At 43.4% G+C, this 19,824-nt stretch overlaps 1 protein-coding gene across 2 annotated transcripts in view; it reads right to left on the bottom strand.

Annotated features, from left to right (window-relative positions):
- The window catches only part of SLIT3 (slit guidance ligand 3), a 395,171-nt gene extending 376,099 nt beyond the window's left edge, over window positions 1-19,072 (bottom strand). For both annotated transcript variants that reach the window (XM_083596748.1, XM_083596749.1), the window contains exon 1: window positions 18,371-19,072. In XM_083596748.1, coding sequence (XP_083452874.1) covers window positions 18,371-18,558 — 188 coding nt within the window. In that variant the 5' untranslated portion in view covers window positions 18,559-19,072. The remainder of the gene's footprint in view (window positions 1-18,370) is intronic.
- Window positions 19,073-19,824: the final 752 nt, after the last annotated feature.

Below are 19,824 nucleotides of genomic sequence, written 5' to 3'. Positions count from 1 at the left end.
AAACAGGAATGTTACAAGCATGTGAGCCAACCCCGATACAAAAACAGGTTTGAATTGCTTCACCACTCCATCCTTCTGCAAGAGTAATTATATTAACGACTGCCAGTCATTTAGAACACTGTTGCTCTCCCAAATCCAATACTGGTCTTAATAAAAATTTAAAAGTGGCATAATTTGGAAGATATAACCTTCCCAAACAAATGAATTACATTTTTTCACCCGTCATATGTTACTGAACAATTCAAAAAGTTGAAAATCAATTTCATCCCACTCATTATCTCCTGCTGTTAACAATACACATATCAAAGATGTCAGATTTCATCTGAATTTAAACATTGTATTAATTTATGCTTTTTTTAAAAAAAGAAAAAGCTCTCTCTTCACTTGATTTTCAGATGAACTGGCAGCTCCCTTGTTACTCCAGGAAAAAAGTGGACATCAGCCCAGCCTTCCCCAGTGGCCAAGAGCTGCCAAGAGCTCCAGATTCCAAAGTTCTTATCTCCCAGTTGTTATGCTGATGTATCCACCCTTCTCTACAAGTGGGTCCTGTCCAACACTACTACTCAGCAGATGTCCATTTGTGCAATGGAACTTTCCACTCATCTCCACTCTGGAGCAGATTTTGAGGGTGAGCAGGGAGAGGAGAGGCAGGGGAAAGTCCCGTTGCATGAATGGAACTCTGCATATGCAACACTAGATTCAACACAGGAGGTTTCCATACTGGAGTGTGGAGCACTGTCCAGCTGTGTATGGCGGGGAACACCTCACAATGTTCCTTTATGAGTATGAAGCACACCCTTAAAATTTCCTCCTATTATTTATATAATCGTTCCCCAGGGCGGTTCACCGGGCACCTTCATTGTATGTTTTTGGGCACCAGGCAAAAACATTCCTCTTCAACTCTACCTTTTCAACATTCCTCTTCAACCAGGCTGATTAATACTCTACAGCTTTTTTAATGTGTCTGTGGGAAGCGGGAGTTATTATTTTACTGTTTTATTTTTAATATATAAAAATATATACAGGGAGGTATATAAATCAAATGATCAAACAAACAAATATAATAATAATAATTATCCAATGATAAAAGAGTTGAAAGTCAGGGAAGTCATTATTATCATTGTTGGCTTCACTTCAACTCGCAAAACTTCTACGTTATTCTCTAAACAGGTAAAAAAAAGGATCGGCAGTTGAAAATGAATTCAGGGATGGTTGACACAGGACAGTGTAAACCAGCATGAATTTCATGATCAATCATTTAAGCTTTGCCACATCTCTCTACCTCCGTTCACATCTTAGAGCTCTTCCATTGGTTAGAAAACCTCAAAACCCATCAAACCACTGGTTGGAACCAACAGCAGCCAGAGAAGGTTTGGGATCCGGGGGGGGAGAGATCTTACAATTATATCCCACTGTCCTTTCATCATAGAACCACTGAGGGGGCACAAAACTGAGGGTTCCCTGGATGTCTCTGGCACTGGCAAGACCTAGACCTGCTTAGCTTCAGCACAGTGGAAGCCTCATGTTTAATAACCATACCATGGGTTAGCAATGGAAGGAGGATGAGAAGGAAGCAGAAGCTTCTGTCCTACACAAACCCATGCTCCTCAGCAGCTTTGGACATCTTTTCAAAGTGTTACTTCATTGTCTGTTCTGGAAGTATCAATCTCCCATGCAGTAGCTGTTGGGGGTTAAAGACACACTGTTGTTTTTAAAAGGTAATAACAATGGATTGCTGTGGGACAGCAGTGGTGACAGGAACAACAACTACTTCTTTCTTTCCAACTGTTTTGTTACAGTTCAAAATTTTACTATTTTAAATTATAATTTAAAATGCATCAACAGCTTTTAAAGCACGGGCTTTACTATGTATAAATCAAGACCCTCCTTTTGTTAGCCCATTGGATAATACGTAGGTCGAGGGCCGATTTGAGTCAGCAATACACCAACTAAGGGTCAATATTTTCTGGGCAAATATTTAGGAGACAAGTCAATTGTTCATTCATTGTACTCTGGAGAGAGCAGGGTTGAGCCATCACCCCAAATTCACATGAATTAAGTGTCTCCCAGGCAACTGAACTGCCACAGCTACTGAAAATGTTGCTTCACAACACTGTGGACTCATGTCCAGTAGCCCTTATTCCCGTAAGAAAGGAAGCATAAAATATCACACAGCTTCCTTGAACGGTACTGAACCCAATCCAATCATCTTCAGCAGAAGGCAGCTGGCAAAGCTTGTAGAGCAGCCTTCTGCCCAACCGAGTGGGATGGTTTTATTTCCCCAGCTACCATTCCAGTAATTCTGCAAAGGCTTTTCTTTCACACAGAGTGGCATAAAATATATCAAAGGTTCAAAATGAACACCCCAGGAGTGGGTATATGAGATTCCAGAGATGTTTACAAACAAAAAGTAAAATGTAGAAAATAAAATTAACAATAAAAAAATCAAATGAGCTGTGTATTAACCACTGTTCTATATCCTGAGCCAGAATTGTGATTGGGAAACTGTTGCAAGGCTATGAATATACTAGCAATGAACTTGTGGTTTTAATCCTAGCACGTCAGCGGACCTGATCCTTCCTGCATCTGATCATGATTTTGGCCATCTCAGGAATATTTCTGCTTTAATTATTCCACAGCATCTTGTTGGCTGGTTTCTCTCCTCCTCCCTCTAAAAGGGTCCTTTCCACACACCACAAAGTTCTCCTTTCAGTTTATCAGGTTCCTTCCTACAACTCAAAAGCTGGTATCCCTGCTTTTATCCTGTGTATCAGGCACGGATTAAAGAAATTAATCTTCTGCATGGAGATGGACTGATAAAAAAATGCAAACCTACTCTAGAAATATACTTTTGCTTCTATAGTTACAGAATATCGTTACCCAAGTACTGCCTATTATTTCTTTTATTTTATTATTCAGTCATAACCCATAATTTTCAGGGTTCCTATTACTCATAGCTATCGTTTTAAAGATGGTTAAAAAACACCCTACTTTGTTCCAGACAAGCTGAGCACTCAAGACACACATTTTCCCAGCTCAAAACAAGTTCCTAAGATTATTTAGCAAGGAACTGCTGTAGGAAGAGGATGATAGATTATGAAAAGATTCTTAATTAAGGTCAGCAGTTTGTTGACTTCTAAATTGTTCTAATAAGAACCAGAACCACCACTGCGTTTGCCAGGAGAACATGAGGACACTTTTAAACTCCCACCCATCCTTCCAGATGCATTCTCATGTTAATATTTTCCCATTTGCTTTTCAAATCCCACTTGCACTGTTTTTATTACATTGGTGTTTCAACATATTTGTGCCATTAAGCCATATTAAGCGTTCTGCTTTCAACCATTATTCTTAAGGGCTTGGCACTGTGTGTCAGAATATCTTTTGTTCCAGCCTTCCCCATCATATAATAGCTATTTCCTGAAACTTGCATGGTGGGCCTATCTTCCATCACTTGGGATTGAAAAATATATTTAAGCATATCTATATTTTCTTTGCAAGTGAATCAGTGGTTTGGGAAACAAAATATTTCAAAATACATCACCACCTCCACACCAACTGTGGAATGTTTTATATCCTGCCACAAGAGAGCATAGAAACCAGATATTACTAAAATAAAGTTGAGTCACATTATTGACCTGGGCCAGTTACCTTCAGTCAGCCTAACCTACCTCACAAGGCTGTTGAGAGGATAAACTGAGGAAAGAGAGAACCATGTACACTACCTTGAGCTTCTTGCAGGTGTGATATAAATGAAATAATAAATACACATATGCTTTTTGAGGAAAATAGCAATCCTGTCTGGAAGCAAATATATTCTGGTGATTCCCCACACAGAGAACCTAGGGCGCCTCAGATGTTGACAGAATACAACTCCCATAATCCTCAGCAAAGCATGGAAAACAGTCAGGGATGATGAAACTTGTAGTCCAACAACATCCAAAGGGGCACAGTTTCTGTCATAAAGGGTTGACAAAAGACCTAATTCCTTGAAGGAAATTTATGCTTGGCATGTGCAGTGAAACCAGTGGTATCAACACTGCTCACTAATCTCGGTAATACCACCTCCAACAAAATTACAGTGGTACCTTGGGTTACAAACGCTTCGGGTTACAAACTCTGCTAACCCGGAAGTAGTACCTCGGGCTGCGAACTTTGCCCCAGGATGAGAACGGAAATCGCATGGTGGCAGCGGGAGACCCCATTAGCGAAAGCGTGCCTCAGGTTAAGAACAGTTTCAGGTTAAGAACAGACCTCCGGAACTAATTAAGTTCATAACTCGAGGTACCACTGTAATTAAGAAAGCCAGCATTATTTTTGCTGTCATTGCCCAGGAGCTGTAGTCACATCTTCTGTTTGTTTCCCTCTCCCTTCCTTCTTGTAGGAACCAGGATTCTAGATGTTGCTACTCAGACGGTGATAAATAAAAGGAGGAAAGAGGCAGAAATAAGCAAAGCTGCCTCATCTCAAAATTCTGCAGCAAATGTAAAGCCAGCAGGGAATCTCCAGGTTGCAACCCAACTTCCCTATACTCCTGAAGGTCATCCTGGATCTCTTTTGTAGGGCGATCCATCTTCCTTCAGCTGTGACTCTCTGTGAGGAATTCAGCATAGCGCTATGGCAATTGTTGGATCAGTGCAAATATTTCAGCTTGCTAGATTGAATGACCCCTCCTCTCCCCCTGATGCACTGTTATGGGGGTTCTCCCAATGCCCCCCAAGCAAATATGGGGGGCACAGAGGGCACAGAGCAGGGGAGAGGGGTAAAGCCCCGTTACACTCCCAGAAGTTCTTGCACAGGCTTCCACTAGCAGGACTCTTTAGTTGAATCTGGTAATATACTTGTTATTCCATCTGCGGAGGATGATTGCGTAGCTCTACATTTTCTTGAGTTTCTATATGCTGCCTCACTATGATTTTTAACAAGTGTCAGCTTAATCCTATAACTCGAAGGTGGCTAACCTAGGCCCTCCAAATGTTACTGGACAACTCCCATCACCCTCGACCATTACACACACTGGCTGGGGCTGATGGGAGCTGGAATGCAACAACATATGACTATAGTAGCAGGTGTTCATTCCTAATCTACCTACTTAGCACACAGCTGACATTTTAACACTGCCAGTTGTGTGGAGAGACAAACTCCCAGTGTTCCAGTGATGCTCCCTTTGGGGCCAAAACACAAGAATTGAGTATTCTCCTGCCCCAATCTTAGGTTGAATTCCTAATGGCTAGCAAACAGGTCGAACCATTCCCACGGCTGTAGGAGGAACCAGCCAGAAAGCTGGTGCATCTCTGGAAGGAGTTGCCATGGAAAGGAATTACATAAGCCATGGCAAGGAAAAGGGATGAAATAAAATCTCTTCATTGATGCAGTCTGCCAGCTTGGCTGCTCAACACAGCAAAAGTTAAAACGCTACAACCACTGTGATGATGCAGAAGAAGACTGTGGTGGCTCATTATGTGTGGAGGAATGACTTTAGGGTTTTTAGTTGCTAAAATGAAAATGAAAACCTGCAATTATCTGCCCATCCTTAGGTTTTTCTCTCGCTTGGAAGGCCATCCGAGGCCCACAAAGGAAGTAACCCTTGGCATCAATTTTGTCAATATTCCTAGCCCTGACCAGATTTTTCTCTAAAGAAATTCTTTTTCCTCTAAGTGAAACAACACCCAGATAATTGATACCATTCTGTGTGAAGACTTAAAGCCAATTTGGTTGGCATTATCCATGTGCAGCTTCAGCTGTGCTGTTACAATGAGTTACCTTCACCACATACATGTGTATGTGCGCGTGTATACACACATTAATAGCAAGCTCAGTTCTCCATGGCTTGGCTGGCTTGCACTCTGAACAGGAACACTCCACACTACAAGAGCTTGTTGCAGCTCCCATTAATTAGTTTAAAAGTTTTTGCATTCATCAGTATGGCAAAAGAAAAAGAAAAAAAGATTTCCTTACTCTTAGTTCTTCATATTGCAATGACATTTTGCTCTCTGAAGCTGAGTTGTGCACAAGTCTTCTGCTCGCTACTCATTCTCTCCCCAAGCTACCACTTCCCTCTTCCCTTCTTATGTGCCACAACTGAAGCCTCCCTGAGCTAATTAATTATAGTTTCTTGTTACATCCATACTGGGAAATTATTGTTGCCAGGCTCAGAGCAAACCAGGTTCTTAAACTAACTTCAAGCTGTGGTTTACAATGCTACTTTGGATGTTTCCAGATGGGGGCTTAATTTGCAAACAAGTCATTATAAACAGCTTTTTTTACTTATTGGATTTCCCCCGGAAAAGGTAAATCAAGATTAAATGGGAGGGAAATATGGACTGGCATTTTGATGTCGATGACATCATGTGGACTTCACACACACACAAAAACCTTACATGCATGAGGAGAACCAACACCACAATAAACACCCGTCTGGAAGCACCCTTTGTTCTAATCCTGGTATTCCCAGTTTAGACATCAGACAAAACTATGGTTAATTAACCCTGAAATTCTTCAGCTGAAGCATGAAAAGAAGAGAGGAGGGAAGGAGAAATTCAAAGATATGGTGCATATCTTGGATTAATCAACTGAGATACGAGCATCTGAATGAAGTCTAGCTTTCTGCCTAACCTACTCACATGGTTGTTGTGGAGATAAAAATGGGGTGGGGAGCAGAACTATGCTCCTGGGAGAACAGGTGGGATACAATAATAATAATAGTACCATGTACATGCTGCTGTAGTAATTGAACTTTTGTGGTGAATAGAGCCCTTATAACACCTTAAGCACCTGTATATCAGTTGCACTGGTGCAGAAAACATTAGCTGCATTAAGATGCAATACCTATAGGACTGATTGCATCCATATGATTAACTAATATATTTGCCATGTTTTAAAATTGTTACCAAGCCACTAGACAACTGGATTCTTGCTTATACTGTTGAAATGCAAACCAAGCATTTCACTGTTTTTTGTTTGTTTGTTTGTTTTGTTATTGGCCATTTACAGCAGATATCCGCCCCCCCCCCCCGCCTCCCTTGAAGGCTACTGCTTAGGCAAAATGCAAGTATTTTACCAACTCTCAATTGAGAAGCTGTTAGGAGACCAGAGGCTGTCAGGAGCGGTCTGAGCAGACCTACAAGTGTTTTACGTGCACCTCAGCCTGTGATAACACTTAATTTTTAATCAAGCTAGCAGTAAAACATGCCGCTGTCTCACTTTTGGGATAGATAGGATAAAAGGCCTGCAGTTTACAACAGAGTTTGCGAAGTGAATCCATTTACTTATTTGCTTGCCGACTTGCTTCCACATTTGAGAGTGTTCAGACCGATAACACTTCAAGCAATCTGAGCAGTAGATAACAGCATAAGCCTTACAAGTACCAAAACATCCTGGGCCTACTTTTGGAATCAAGGCTCAAATTTCTCCATATTTCAACATGTTCTAACTGAGAATATTCAGAATGAGAGATGGGCTGGACTAACCCACAATTATTGGCACCTCTTGCTTCCAGGTAGCCTCGTTTGCATTCCCCATTAAACAACAGTTAAAGACAAACTATGGTTTAATGAGAACATTAACGTGTGTGAGTCTATGCTGCTTGGTTTCGCTCCGTTCCTCCACTGCTTCTACTGTGCTCCTGGAAACCAACTAGTGTAGAGAGTTAATCTTAATAAATACTTTTCAGCAAAAACCAACCAACCACCAAGGTCTGATCCAGCCATTTTGGGGGAGATACTGGAGCTAACTAAACTCCACAAATCAGGCTATAAACACAAAATGTTCCCGATGTCAGGAGAACTTTATTCATTCCATCCAAGAATGCATTTAAGCATTTATGTAACACAACACTCCAAACCTCATAAAAACTTCACGGTCAGCATGCCTGAGCCCGACTATTCAAACTGTACATGCTCAGAACCTGTGTTCAGCAAGTAGATTATCTTTGTTTGGAGAGGCACACGCAGCACACACAAATCCTGTAGTGTGAAATCATTATTAATTTATTATCTCAGAAACACTTCGCTTGAAGAAACACATTGCTTTGTGTGAGCACTGTCTACAGCAGGGTGCTACGTATGCAGGTTTCTTTCCAAGCAGAAGACAGAGAGGAATATGGAGGGGGGGGAGGGAGGCCCATTTGGTCACACCAAGCTGCAGGATGAATTCAACATAGGATCGCTCCATCAGTGTAAGCATTTCTGCTTGCCTAATGGAGTGGTCTGCCCACTCTTCTACACTGCTCCCTGGTGCACTGTTCTGGGAGGTACGGTATCCCAGTGGGGTAGTAAGCGAAGCAGAGGAGGGAAGCCCCATGGCACCAGCAGAAGTCCTTGTATAGGCTTCTGCTGGTGGAACTTGTTAGCTGAATCCCACCCTTTAATGACAGCCAATTCCCCATGGTGTAATCTGGGTACCTTAGGGATGGGCTTCTCGCACATGTATTAAGATCAGAAGCCGCTTTCTGGGTGCCCTTACTTTTAGAGAAGAGGGGTGACCATAAATAGGGCCTTTTCAGTTGTGGTGTACCAACAGTGCAAATCTCTCCTGGTACTGACTTTGATTTCTTTTGGGTGCTAGGAGAGGAGCTTATTTTTAGACATTGTATAACCTATCTTCTGCATGTCTAGTCAGAAGTAAGTCCTTCAGAATGATGCTCAAATAATTGCTATAGGATTGCAGCCTTGATATTTTATTTGGTTTTTATACTGGGATTTCTGGCTGCTCAAATGGCTTAATTTATTGCTTGAAATCCACTACGTAATTCCATGCAGATTTTGATCCAGTGGCGGTGTCCAATGGAGGGAACGGCCATAGCTCAGTGGCAGAACATCTGCCTTGCATGCAGAATGTCCCAGGTCCAATCCCTGGCATCTCCAGGAAGGGCTGGGAGAGAACCCTCCCTAAAAGCCTGGGCTGCTGTTGCCAGTCAGGGTAGACAATACTGAGGTAGGTGGACCAATGATCTGACTCAGTATAAGGCAGCTTCCTATGTTCCTGGCTGCTAAGCAAAGAGGAAGGGGGTGATTTTCTATGTCCCCCTCTTCCTGCTACAGCCCTACCCCCACGTTACCTTTCACACTATTTTAGAGGGTTTCCCCAAGCCGAACAATGGATTTTCCACAGAGGTCTGCAATAGGAGGGCAACTAAGTGATAATTCCCCCCCCCCCATCTTCGTGGGCACCTCCAGTAGATTAAATGCCATCCCAATCAGATTTGCCACTAGATTGTTTTATCACTATTTACTGTTTTCTTGTTGTTTTAACAATTCTAAGTCACACTGGGAGAGTCCCTTGGGACTTAAAAAGCAAGTTATTAAATAAACTAAGCTAAACCAACAAAAACTACTGCAGGAAATCCATGAATACCAGAAATACATAGGTGGGGACAATCACATATGCCCTTTCTACCCAATCAAGAGCCACAGTGGCAAAGGCACAGGCAACTCGGTCACCCTTGTAGTTCTTGTATTCACACACAAATTATAATTATCAGCAGTGTGGGGTAACAGAACAGGAAAGCAGCTCCCATCTACATGTTAGAAAAGTAAAAGAAAGAGAGAGAGAGAGAGAGAGAGAGAGAGAGAGAGAGAGAGAGACACTGTCAGACTGTCTGTCTGTCTGTCTGACTAACAGAGCACAAGAACCCTCCAACTCAGGGGTCAGCAACCTTCCCTGGGCTGGACTATATTTTGAAGGGGGGGAAACGATCAAATTCTTATGCCCCACAAATAACCCTGAGATGCATTTTAAATAAAACGACACATTCTGCTCATGTAAAAACACGCTGATTTCCGGACCATCCGCGGGCCGGATTGAGAAGGCGATTGGCCCGCATCTGGCCCCCGGGCCTTAGGTTTCCTACCCCTGTTCCAACTGGTAACAGATACAGGCCTTGCTGTGTTTCCCTGATTGGGGTGTGGGGGACTGTGGGGTTACTTATGGCTGCTGCATCTCCAGCCTCTGTTTTAGAACTTTTTCCACACAAGGGTGAAATCAACACACATATAAAAACCATTCTGAAAATGCTTTTTAAAAGACTTTTTTAAAAAAATACATTGAAGTGTCCCATTATATATTGCACTTAAAACATTTTATTCGCAGCTGCGTAACTGAGTCCAAGGGCTCTTGCATGTTTCTAAGGTGATGGTCTTCAGCAATCAGCTGAAAGTCGAATTAAAACCGTGGCACACACACCACAATATGACACTCTGTTCCCCACAACAACCTGCAGTGCTCCTTCTCACAGACAAGATACTATTTAATCAAAAGTAAATTCTATTCAGGACTTACTACTTAGAAATTGTGTTTAGGATTACAGGCCACAAAGATCTCTCCATTTGGGGTGTTTTGAATCAATTTCTGGTTCTCCCAGGTAGTGGCCCTTTATTTAGCTCAGTTCAGAAAATGAATTAAAGAGTTGGTAACCAGGAGAAGGAGCCACTGGAAAACACATGAGGTGGGAGAGACCGTTGCCAACTGTGGACTGCAATCAGGAAATGAATAATTAAAGGATGCTTTAAGCCATAAAGAATAGGGAGATGTTTACTGAAATCAACCCTTTGAACAAGCTGTCCTTCCACACCTTAGTTCTGAAATGGGGAGGAAAATGTGGTACCAATCCATATTCAGTCCCATCAGTGCAGACTTCATTCCATGCTGCTCCCCTGGGAGAACAAACGAAGCCCATGCAGAATGAGAGCCTCACAAAAAACAGGAATCTACTGTACTTTTTCTTAGGTATCCACTTTGTCTCACTTCTGCATGTAAGCACCAAATGAACATCCCGGAGTAGCCACCTTGAGCACCAAAGACACATATTTTAAGTTGATAAAAGAGATGCATATAAAATTAAACTCTCAGCACATCCTCAGGTCATTTGAGGCTCTGTGCGTGCGCATGCGTCTGTGGTGGTATATCTGAAAGTCAACTCTGATGCCGACTGCTCTGCTCAAATTAAATTTGACAGACAAAAGAAGGCTCATAAGAATTATTATTAATTCTTGGTCACATGCAACTTGGCAAAATGCCTTCAGAGTTGTCTGTGATACAGGACTATTTGTTCTTCAGCAGCAAAGGGCAGACAGTAAACAATATTTTTTTTAAGATGGCATGTTTCAGTTTTACCAAGAACCCACAGCTGGGCTATGGGCAGCACGTCTGCGTTGTTTTAAAAGTGACCCATCAACATTTCCGCAGGAAGATTAAAAGTCAGATACATCATATTGGCATTAGATATATCCAAGACTTTATTTCCCAGTCAGTGTAACTCATACTATACAGTGTGTGTGTGTGTGTGCGCGCGCGCCTCCTTAAGAGAAGCTGCACTTCTCACAAAGCTTAACATTTTTAATGGACAGTACTACCTATTTAAACTTATTTTAAGGGACTGTTAGGGCAAGCAAGTCTCCATTATTAGGGGTGCTTTTTAAAGTTCCCACACTCTGTGAACAGGAAGTGCATAATGAATTATGGCTTTTAGCAGCACATCTTAATCCAACTAAGAAAATGAAGACCATACATGCTCTAACTATGCAGCAGCAGAACCTGCTCATGTGAAAGGTATTTGCGAACATCCTTGGGGGTGGGGAGGAAGCGGCTAAAAAACACACAGAGTTAACCTAAATTCTTTTTCATCTGACTTTTTCCTTTCTTGAGGTTTAAGAAGAAAATAGTTTTCTGTGGGTTCTTGCAGTGCAGATGGTAGGCACTCTTGTGTGTTTACTATGTGAATCATCGTAAGTATTTTTTGTTTTAACCACCATTTGTGTCCTCTGTATTTAGTCTTCCTGATGCTAGAAGGATGTATCACTAAGGAATTTCTGCATTGTTTATTTAGGCTTATGTGTGACATTGCTAACATCACCATAGCTCTGTGAGAATTGCAAGAGACACTGAGAGGCAAGCCTAAAGTAGGCCGTGTATTGCAAAATGCAGCAATCCTTGCTATCTGACAGTTACTGTGCTTTATAGCAATTGCTAGCAGCTTTTGATCAAACAGAACCACAGGCCACTTAATATAGGCACATCAACAGTTTCACCTTTGCCAAGTGGTATCCCCACAGGCACCAGTGTGCCCACCAGCACCCTCCAAAAGGTCTCAGTAAAAATCCACAATACAGGACTCACTGTTTTCTCTTCCTGCTCACTATCTGGCTCAGCCTCTCTTGCAGTGTACACATCCCTTTAAACTTGTCCGCAAGTACAGATTGTATGCTAGTATTGGAAGCCCACTATGCCATCTGTTCTAAACAGAGAAGAGGTGCAAAGAGCTTCTCTCTGTGAGATAGCATAGCAGTGCCCACCTGGGGTGACTGGTGGGAGGCATCTCAGCACTATTTTGTGGTCCTCTCTTAGAGATGCGGCAGCTAATATGCCACACACCCCAACACATCCGTTTTGTGAATAGCTCTCAGGGCACTTTCTCAAAAATCCAACTGTGCCAGCTAGCCGAAAAAGCATTAGTAGGCTGTAGCTTAGTGGAAAGTCCCATGTGTGGGGCATACAGTGCAGGGGGGCAAATATTTCAACTGGCAAATCAATAGAAAAGGTAAGCCATTTCCAATGCTTCCACCAGGTCAAACCCGTGCTAAAGATTGGTCACGGAGCTTCATACACACTCCAGTGTCTTTTCTCCCAAGCAGGCCTGTCAACGTGCAACTCACCAAAGCCCTATCCTGTAGCAGGGGAAGCAACATGTTTTAGGCTGCAGAAAATGGTGTCTGGATGGGGAAGCAAACCCTAGCCAGCCAGGTGCAGGGAGGGAAGAGTTTTATTCCACTTCTGGGTTACAGCCAATTGTGTCCATGCATAAGCAAAATGGGCTTCTTCTCAAGCAGCAGAACCTCCCCTTTCTCTTCATGACCCTCTAAATCTGCTGTGGAGGGTTAGGGGACACATAGAGAGGACAGGAAGGGAATGTTCCATTTAGCAAGCAGAGTTCCACTCCCACAAACCACCTTGAGTCAGTCTTGCAACCCAGACATGGAGTGCATATCTTTAAATCCAAATTCTGTGGATTTTCCTACTTGAGCTTTCCCCAGTACAGTTGCCTGCCCCTTGTTCACCTGCTGCTTCAGTCTCCAGACATGTGGTGAGGAAGGTGGGAGGGGAGGAGACTGCGAACTGAGGAGGGAAAGAAGATCCATGGCAGCCCCACCATCTTCTGCACTGGGGTAGCTATGTGTACGCATCTGGTGTCCCATTTGCAAGGTGGCAACCTACCCACAGTGGTTTAGGGTGCTGGACTAGGCCCTGGGGGCCAAGCGTTCAAATCCCTAGTCAGCCATGAAAGTCACTGGATAACACTAGGCTAGTCGCAGTCTCTCAGCCTAACCTCCCTCACAGGGTTGTTGTGAGGACAAAATGGGGAGGAAGAAAACATGTGCACCACCTTGAGGTTCTTGGAGGAAAGGTGGAATATAAATGTAACACTGCACATAAATTAGTAAAGAACTTTTAACCTTAGTAACGCTTTGCAGTCTTCTGCTGAAGGGACAATTTTCTGGGATAACTATGAAGGGGCTTAAAACTGTTTCTAGTGATTCTAGTTTAGACTAGATCAAGGAATAGGGAACCTGTGGCCCTCCAGATTTTGTTGGACTCCAAGCCCCATCACCCATTGGCCATGCTGGCTAAAGCTGATGGGTGTTTGTTCCTACAACATCTGGAGGGACACATCCCTGCTGGACTTGGAGACTCAATAAAGTAATCTGAAGTACTCATAAACAATTTCTATGTAATATAACTTCCTGAGGTACTCTTCAAGTTAGAGCATTACAGAACTATCTAACTGAGAATTAAAAGGCTTTGGCTTGATTTCTTGAGGATCTAATTGCCACTAACAAAGACATTTTCTTAATATATTGCTGCAGATATTATGACAAAACAAGCAGCTCATTTTTCTTGCTCCTGGTTGGAAAGCAAAGTAGAGAAACAGCCCGAGACTTGTCCCAGTCAGCAACACTTTCGGCACAAAATTCATTTTAAATGCTTACCAATGATCACAAACAAGGTTGAAAGAAACCAGTTTCAGCTGTGACATCTGATTTCAAGCTCCCCAAATTCTGCATTTGTGGCACAAACATCAGGAAAAGAACTTCTGCTACAAGTACAGATTTCATAAGCACACAAACCCAAGGGCTAAATCTTAAAAACTGTTTGCATTGCAATATATGTGACTGCCAGAGCAAGTTATTTCTTAAATGTCTGTTTCATCTTTTTTAAATGTTCTGACAAAGTAGTGATTCCCAGAGTATGAAGTTTGTCTCTATTAGTTAGTTCTGCTCACTGATTCACCCCCAACACACTTACACTGCAACTCAGGTTCAGCCCCCTCACCCCAAAGTCAAATGATCAGGCATGAAGGCCTTACACATTTCCAGGGGTAGCCAAGACGGCACACTACAAATGTTGTCAGACTACAACTCCCATCAGGTCCAGCCAGCATGACCAATGATCAGGGCTGATGAGAGTTGTAATCCAACAATTTTTGGAGGCCACCATGTTAACTACTCTACACTATGCTATTTCCCAGTGACATTTGTTTTAGATTGACTGTGGTCATAATCTCAGGGTTCTTTCCAATCACACTCTACAATTTCCTACACCAATAACCCCCATCCCATATCTGCATGTGGCCAAGAGACTGCCCATGTTTACTTGGAAAATAAGTCCTACCTGAGTTCAATGTGACATACTCCAAAGTAAAGCATGCATAGGAATGGAACCTAATTTAGGTTTTATTTCTAAGAAAGAATGGATTTATTTGACCATAAGCAGCAAGCTAAATTGTAGGTTTAAGAGGTCTGGATGCAATCACACACATATATATATCACTTAACTAAGTTCAGACAAGTCTAAATCTGAAATATATTTACAATTCCTGCTTTAGCTTGGGAAAAACAGAATCGTAATGATACTTGAGGGTTTAAATGTGATTTCCAAAACACAAGCTCATATGTATTAACAGCAAAAGGAACGGCAAAAAGCTGGCTCATATTAAGTCCTCGCAGTAAAAGTCATTCTCATTTTGTTGGTGAATTCTTTGCTTTCTTGGCTTATGTGGGGCTTTTCACATGATACACTGACGTGAAACTTTATCAGGTTTTGCTTTTCTCATATCTCACTCTGGCAAAGTCTTGATTGCTCTTACTATTTGCACACTGAGGAGCGCACAGATAATTTAAAATGTGAGGGTATTATTTTACTCTTAAGACATTTACAGCCCAATCCTAGTCATGCTTACTCCGCAGTAAGTCCCACTGAGTGCAACAAGGCATATTCCCTTGTATGTGAACTGCATTGCCTGGACTCAAATCCGATAGAGAAAGTTAAGGTGGCAATCTTATAAACCCTTTCCTGGAAGTAAGCTCCATTGAAAACAATAAAACTTACTTCTCAGTACAAATGTATAGAACTGCACTGCATACTACTTTAATCAAGCTGGAGTATTTAAGCAGCTGGTGTGCAGGCTTCTATTCCATGTCTTCTGGCATATTAAAAATGGCAAACTAGTAGAGGGTTTAGCAGCACACAACTAAAAGGCATGCAGAACTAAATACAACTCTGCTACATCAATTCCTACATTTTGATTCACAACATTGTTCCACAAATGCATCAAGTTTTCGCTATGGACTAAAAATTATTGCTTTTTCAGACCTGTTATCCCCAAGGGCCACAAGCAATACCTGTCATACCAATGTGGAACTTTCTCCAAAGTACCAGCTTGTGATAGTGGTGCCTGTCCCAACTGACTGATGGAAAAAGAAGCAGGATGCAGGGAGGACCAGGGAAGTAGGTATTTAATCTTATATGTACCTAGATTTGGTCAGGATTTTTCTCACCAAAAAGGGGAATAGTTTGCAATTGGGTTGGGGAGCTCTTGGAACACCTGCCTCCAAGAGGAAAAAAAGACTTTGGCTAAAGCTGTATTGTCCTGGCACAAAACTAGGTACATCTCCATTAACTTTGCACAGGCGCACAGAAAGCATGAGAGGTGCCTAATTCTGGCCACAGGTCCATACTACCAACTAAAACATTCAACATTTGGTGATAAATTGTAGTTCTGAAGGTTTATTCAGACTCATATTTCAAAGTGTAAACATGGTGTGATTACTAAGATGACAACATTACTAAGATCATAACAGTGTGGGGTCATAATTTTCAGTATACTGTACACCATATTTTCAAATGTTTTTTGACCCTATCAAATGTCACTGTTGATTGAAGCTCAACATCTGGAACCAAAAGGATTCAGCTCCAAAAGAAAAATTTTGACACTCATTTTCAATGTTATGTTTTCTTTTTTCATAAGGGTAGAGTGAAATTATTAGAGAACTTCAAATGCAAGGTTCTGTCGAGATCCGTCTGCTAGCCTTTTTCCTTTGAAGATGTTCATAAATCAAGTTTAAGCTTTTAGAATCTCAGTCACTAGCCATGTGAAGACATATTTAAGCCATACTTCAGTTCATTTATTACTGGCTCCAGATAGTGAAACGGTACGAAGGTGATCTGAAGTGTTCAGTTCTGCACGCTTCCAGCTGCATAACTGACACCTCAATACTGAACACATGTACTTAGACCTAAATCCACTTAATTCACAATGGAACTTATTTGTAAGGATTTCACAGGGTCAGCAAAGCTGTGCCTTCATTAGGACCGATATTCACCGTGCAAGCATGAGCATTAGCTGGTCCTAAAGATGGTATTTAAATACTTAGAATCATAGAATCATAGAGTTGGAAGAGACCACAAGGGCCATCGAGTCCAACCCCCTGCCAAGCAGGAAACACCATCAGAGCACTGATACTTGAGGGCATATTAATGACCCTATGGGATTTTGCTATAATGAACCAATGGCCTATCTGTTTTTTTAAAAAAATTCCAAGAATTTTAGATTAAAGTTTTAGCGACATTAAATTACTTGATTCAAAGAGGGCAATGGGGTGCACAAACAAAAGCAACTAGGCATTTAAGTATTTGGAAAGTAATACAGAACAGTAACTAGGAATATATAAAAAATCTGTGTTAGTCTGCCATAGCAGAAATACAGTTTTCGACACCTTCAAGAAACACTGTGGCATAGACTAGTGGATTTGATGCATGAAGTGTTGTGTTGGCAGATTTCATATACGTAGATAGATACATAGATAATATATATAGAGAGAGAGATTATGAATGATTAATACACACACACAGTTTATCCATTTTGTAAACACAAGTGTTAAAGACCTACTCCCGGCATTTTATGATTCTTAAGCCTCACTGTTTACATTTTTAAAACTGTACCCATGTGTAATAGGAATGGGTTCTTGTACGCATCCTTAGCCAACAGAGGATATAACATGTTGAGCATCCAATGTAGTGTCATTAGTTCATGAAAGTTTGTGCCACAATGACTCTGTTAAGTCTTTAAGGTGCCATAAGGCTCTTTCACTTCTGAGGAATATGTAGGCCTTTTCATTTGTGGCTATATGGCTGGTTTCATAATCCTACTAAATGCTAAATGAAAACTAATCACGCATTAGATCAGGGATGAGATGACTATTTCCTGAACTGCTTTAGTGAATCTATCAAGACACGGGAAAGGTAAGGTTCCAGTCACTTAACACATCCCATTTATGTTTGGATTTCTTTATTTGAAGATCTTTTGGGCCCATCTGTCCCCAAATCCACTAGGCACACACACACACACACACACACACACACAGAGAGAGAGAGAGAGAGAGAGTTATGTAATGCGCGTGGAAAACCAGCTGTAGAAACAGGCAGAGGCTGAACTAGTCACAGACTGTTCGGGTTAGCCTTGCAGGCAACCAGAAACCAGCCTAGGCTTAAAGGACCCTACATATTGACCATGGCAGTCAGATGCCCCCTCCAATTGCAACCAAGCAGAAGCACCTTGAGCGAATGTGGATGTGCAAATGTCAGTAAGCCAGCGCAAAGTCTGATGAGACATTCCAGTGAGCATCATGTGGAAAAATGCCAAGCATACTTGTTGCATGTGGTTCTCCCACCACACACTCCCTCTTTTCCTTCCTGAGCATTTACACACAATGGCTAAGCTGCTATGCAATTAGAAAAGAAACCCACAAAGGCTCTTTATAAGGCTCTCTCTTCCTGGAGTGCTTTGAGCTCTGTTGCTTGCCAGGAAGTTAAGAGGAGCAGCCCGGCACCTCCCCGTGGCTCACAATCCCCAGGAACTTCAGTGCCCTGAAGCTGCCAGTGGCCAGCGGTCCAACCCGGCGAAAGCACCACTCTCCCCGTTTCTATCTTAGGCTATCTTATTTTAACAGCTGTGTCTAATCTACGCCCGGCAGGAGCAGTCTCCTTCTCGGCAACCTGGCGGGCAAAGCAGCCTCCCCCTCCTCCGGCTGGTACTCACAGTCTCTCCGCATTCCTGGGAATGCCTCGGGGCACCGCTCGGAGTCCCAGTCCGTGGCAATCCACATTGGATCCGGAGCAGGTACATTTACTCGGGCATCCTTCGGTCCGCTGCCACAGCGCGATGCTCCACATCCCCAAGAGGAGCAGCCCAAGGCGCCCCCAGCTCGTTCTCCCTGCGCCCAGCATGCTCGCCTTCTCCTCCGGGCAAAAGTGGGGAGGGAGAAAAAGAGAACCCCACCAAAAAAGCGCCTCGGATCCCAACCAGCAGCCCTCGAGGGCGCCACGCAGCGATCTCAGAGCAGCCGAGGGAAGCCCGGCGGTGCGGGAGGCATCTCTTTCCGAGTCCCCGGACGGATCGTCGCGTTGCCTTTCAAGCCCAGGCGGAAAGCGCACAGGATCAAAACGGGCGGGCGGGTGGACGAGAGGGGGCCGGTCCGTTGCTTAAGCCACAACCTGCCCGATCCTGCTCTGCCTCGCAGTCCAGGTAACCGGTTGCTGGAGAAGGAGCCACGGAGCTCAGCAGCCCAGGAGCGCAGTCGGAAGCGCCTGGCGGGAAGCCCAGCCTGTCCCCTGGAGACCGCGGCAGCAGCAGCAGCGCCCAGGTCCCGGGATCAGAGCCGCCGGAGCTGGGAGCAATCCAGGGGCGCTCGCAGCCGGCCGCCTCTCCATGGACTGGGCAAGGCGAAGCAGGCGGGCGCCGGAGCCGGAGGAGCCGCCCCCCTCCCCTCCCCAAAATAACACCTTCGGCGCGGATTGGCGGCCGCGCCGCTGACGTCACCAAACTTCGGAACTTTGGCAGGGAAGGTCGGGCGAAAGTTTTGGAAGGAGGGAGGGGCGGGCAGAGCGGAGCCTTCCGCGCAGGGCGTCCTCTTCAGCGTCGCGCTAGAGGAGCTGCAGCAGGATACCTCGCGAAGCTTGGGCTCCATGCGCCAGGCTCACTCACGGCCGAGGGGGAAAGAGTGCCTCTGAGCATAAGCAAAGCGCCTTTCTTTTTCCGCCGTGACGCCTCACACAGCAGCCAGGCTTTCCGGCTCTTTCATTTCTCCTTTTAAAAACTAGCACGAACCCGCTGTATCGTCAAGGCTGAGGTAAATTATTCCTTCCCAAAAATATTTCCGTGGTATTACAGCTATTTGAGATAGGATTCAGGCCTGAAACCTGAGGAATTATAATTATTAGAGAATTAATTTATTTGTACAGGTATTTATTTTCCACCAAAGAATAAACTTTCGGCTTTTTATTGGATCCTCTCTAGGGCTTTGATTTTTTTCCCCAGAAGCACAGGAGTGTACAGCCATGAGAACCATGTAACTCATTTTGCCAACCAGGTTTAATTGGCCAGACTACTTTCACCACCAGAAATATGGGGGGGGGGGACTTTCTGTGTGCAGGAAGGGTTGCACATTTTTACCCAGTTCTATGGGCATGGCCGAGAGGGGGCAGGGAAGCAGC

This window comes from Podarcis filfolensis (genome assembly GCF_964270895.1).
Source record: "Podarcis filfolensis genome assembly, chromosome: 2".
NCBI lineage: Eukaryota > Metazoa > Chordata > Lepidosauria > Squamata > Lacertidae > Podarcis > Podarcis filfolensis.
The sequence above is the reverse complement of the archived record's forward strand: the minus strand, read 5'-3'. Positions and strand labels throughout refer to the sequence as shown.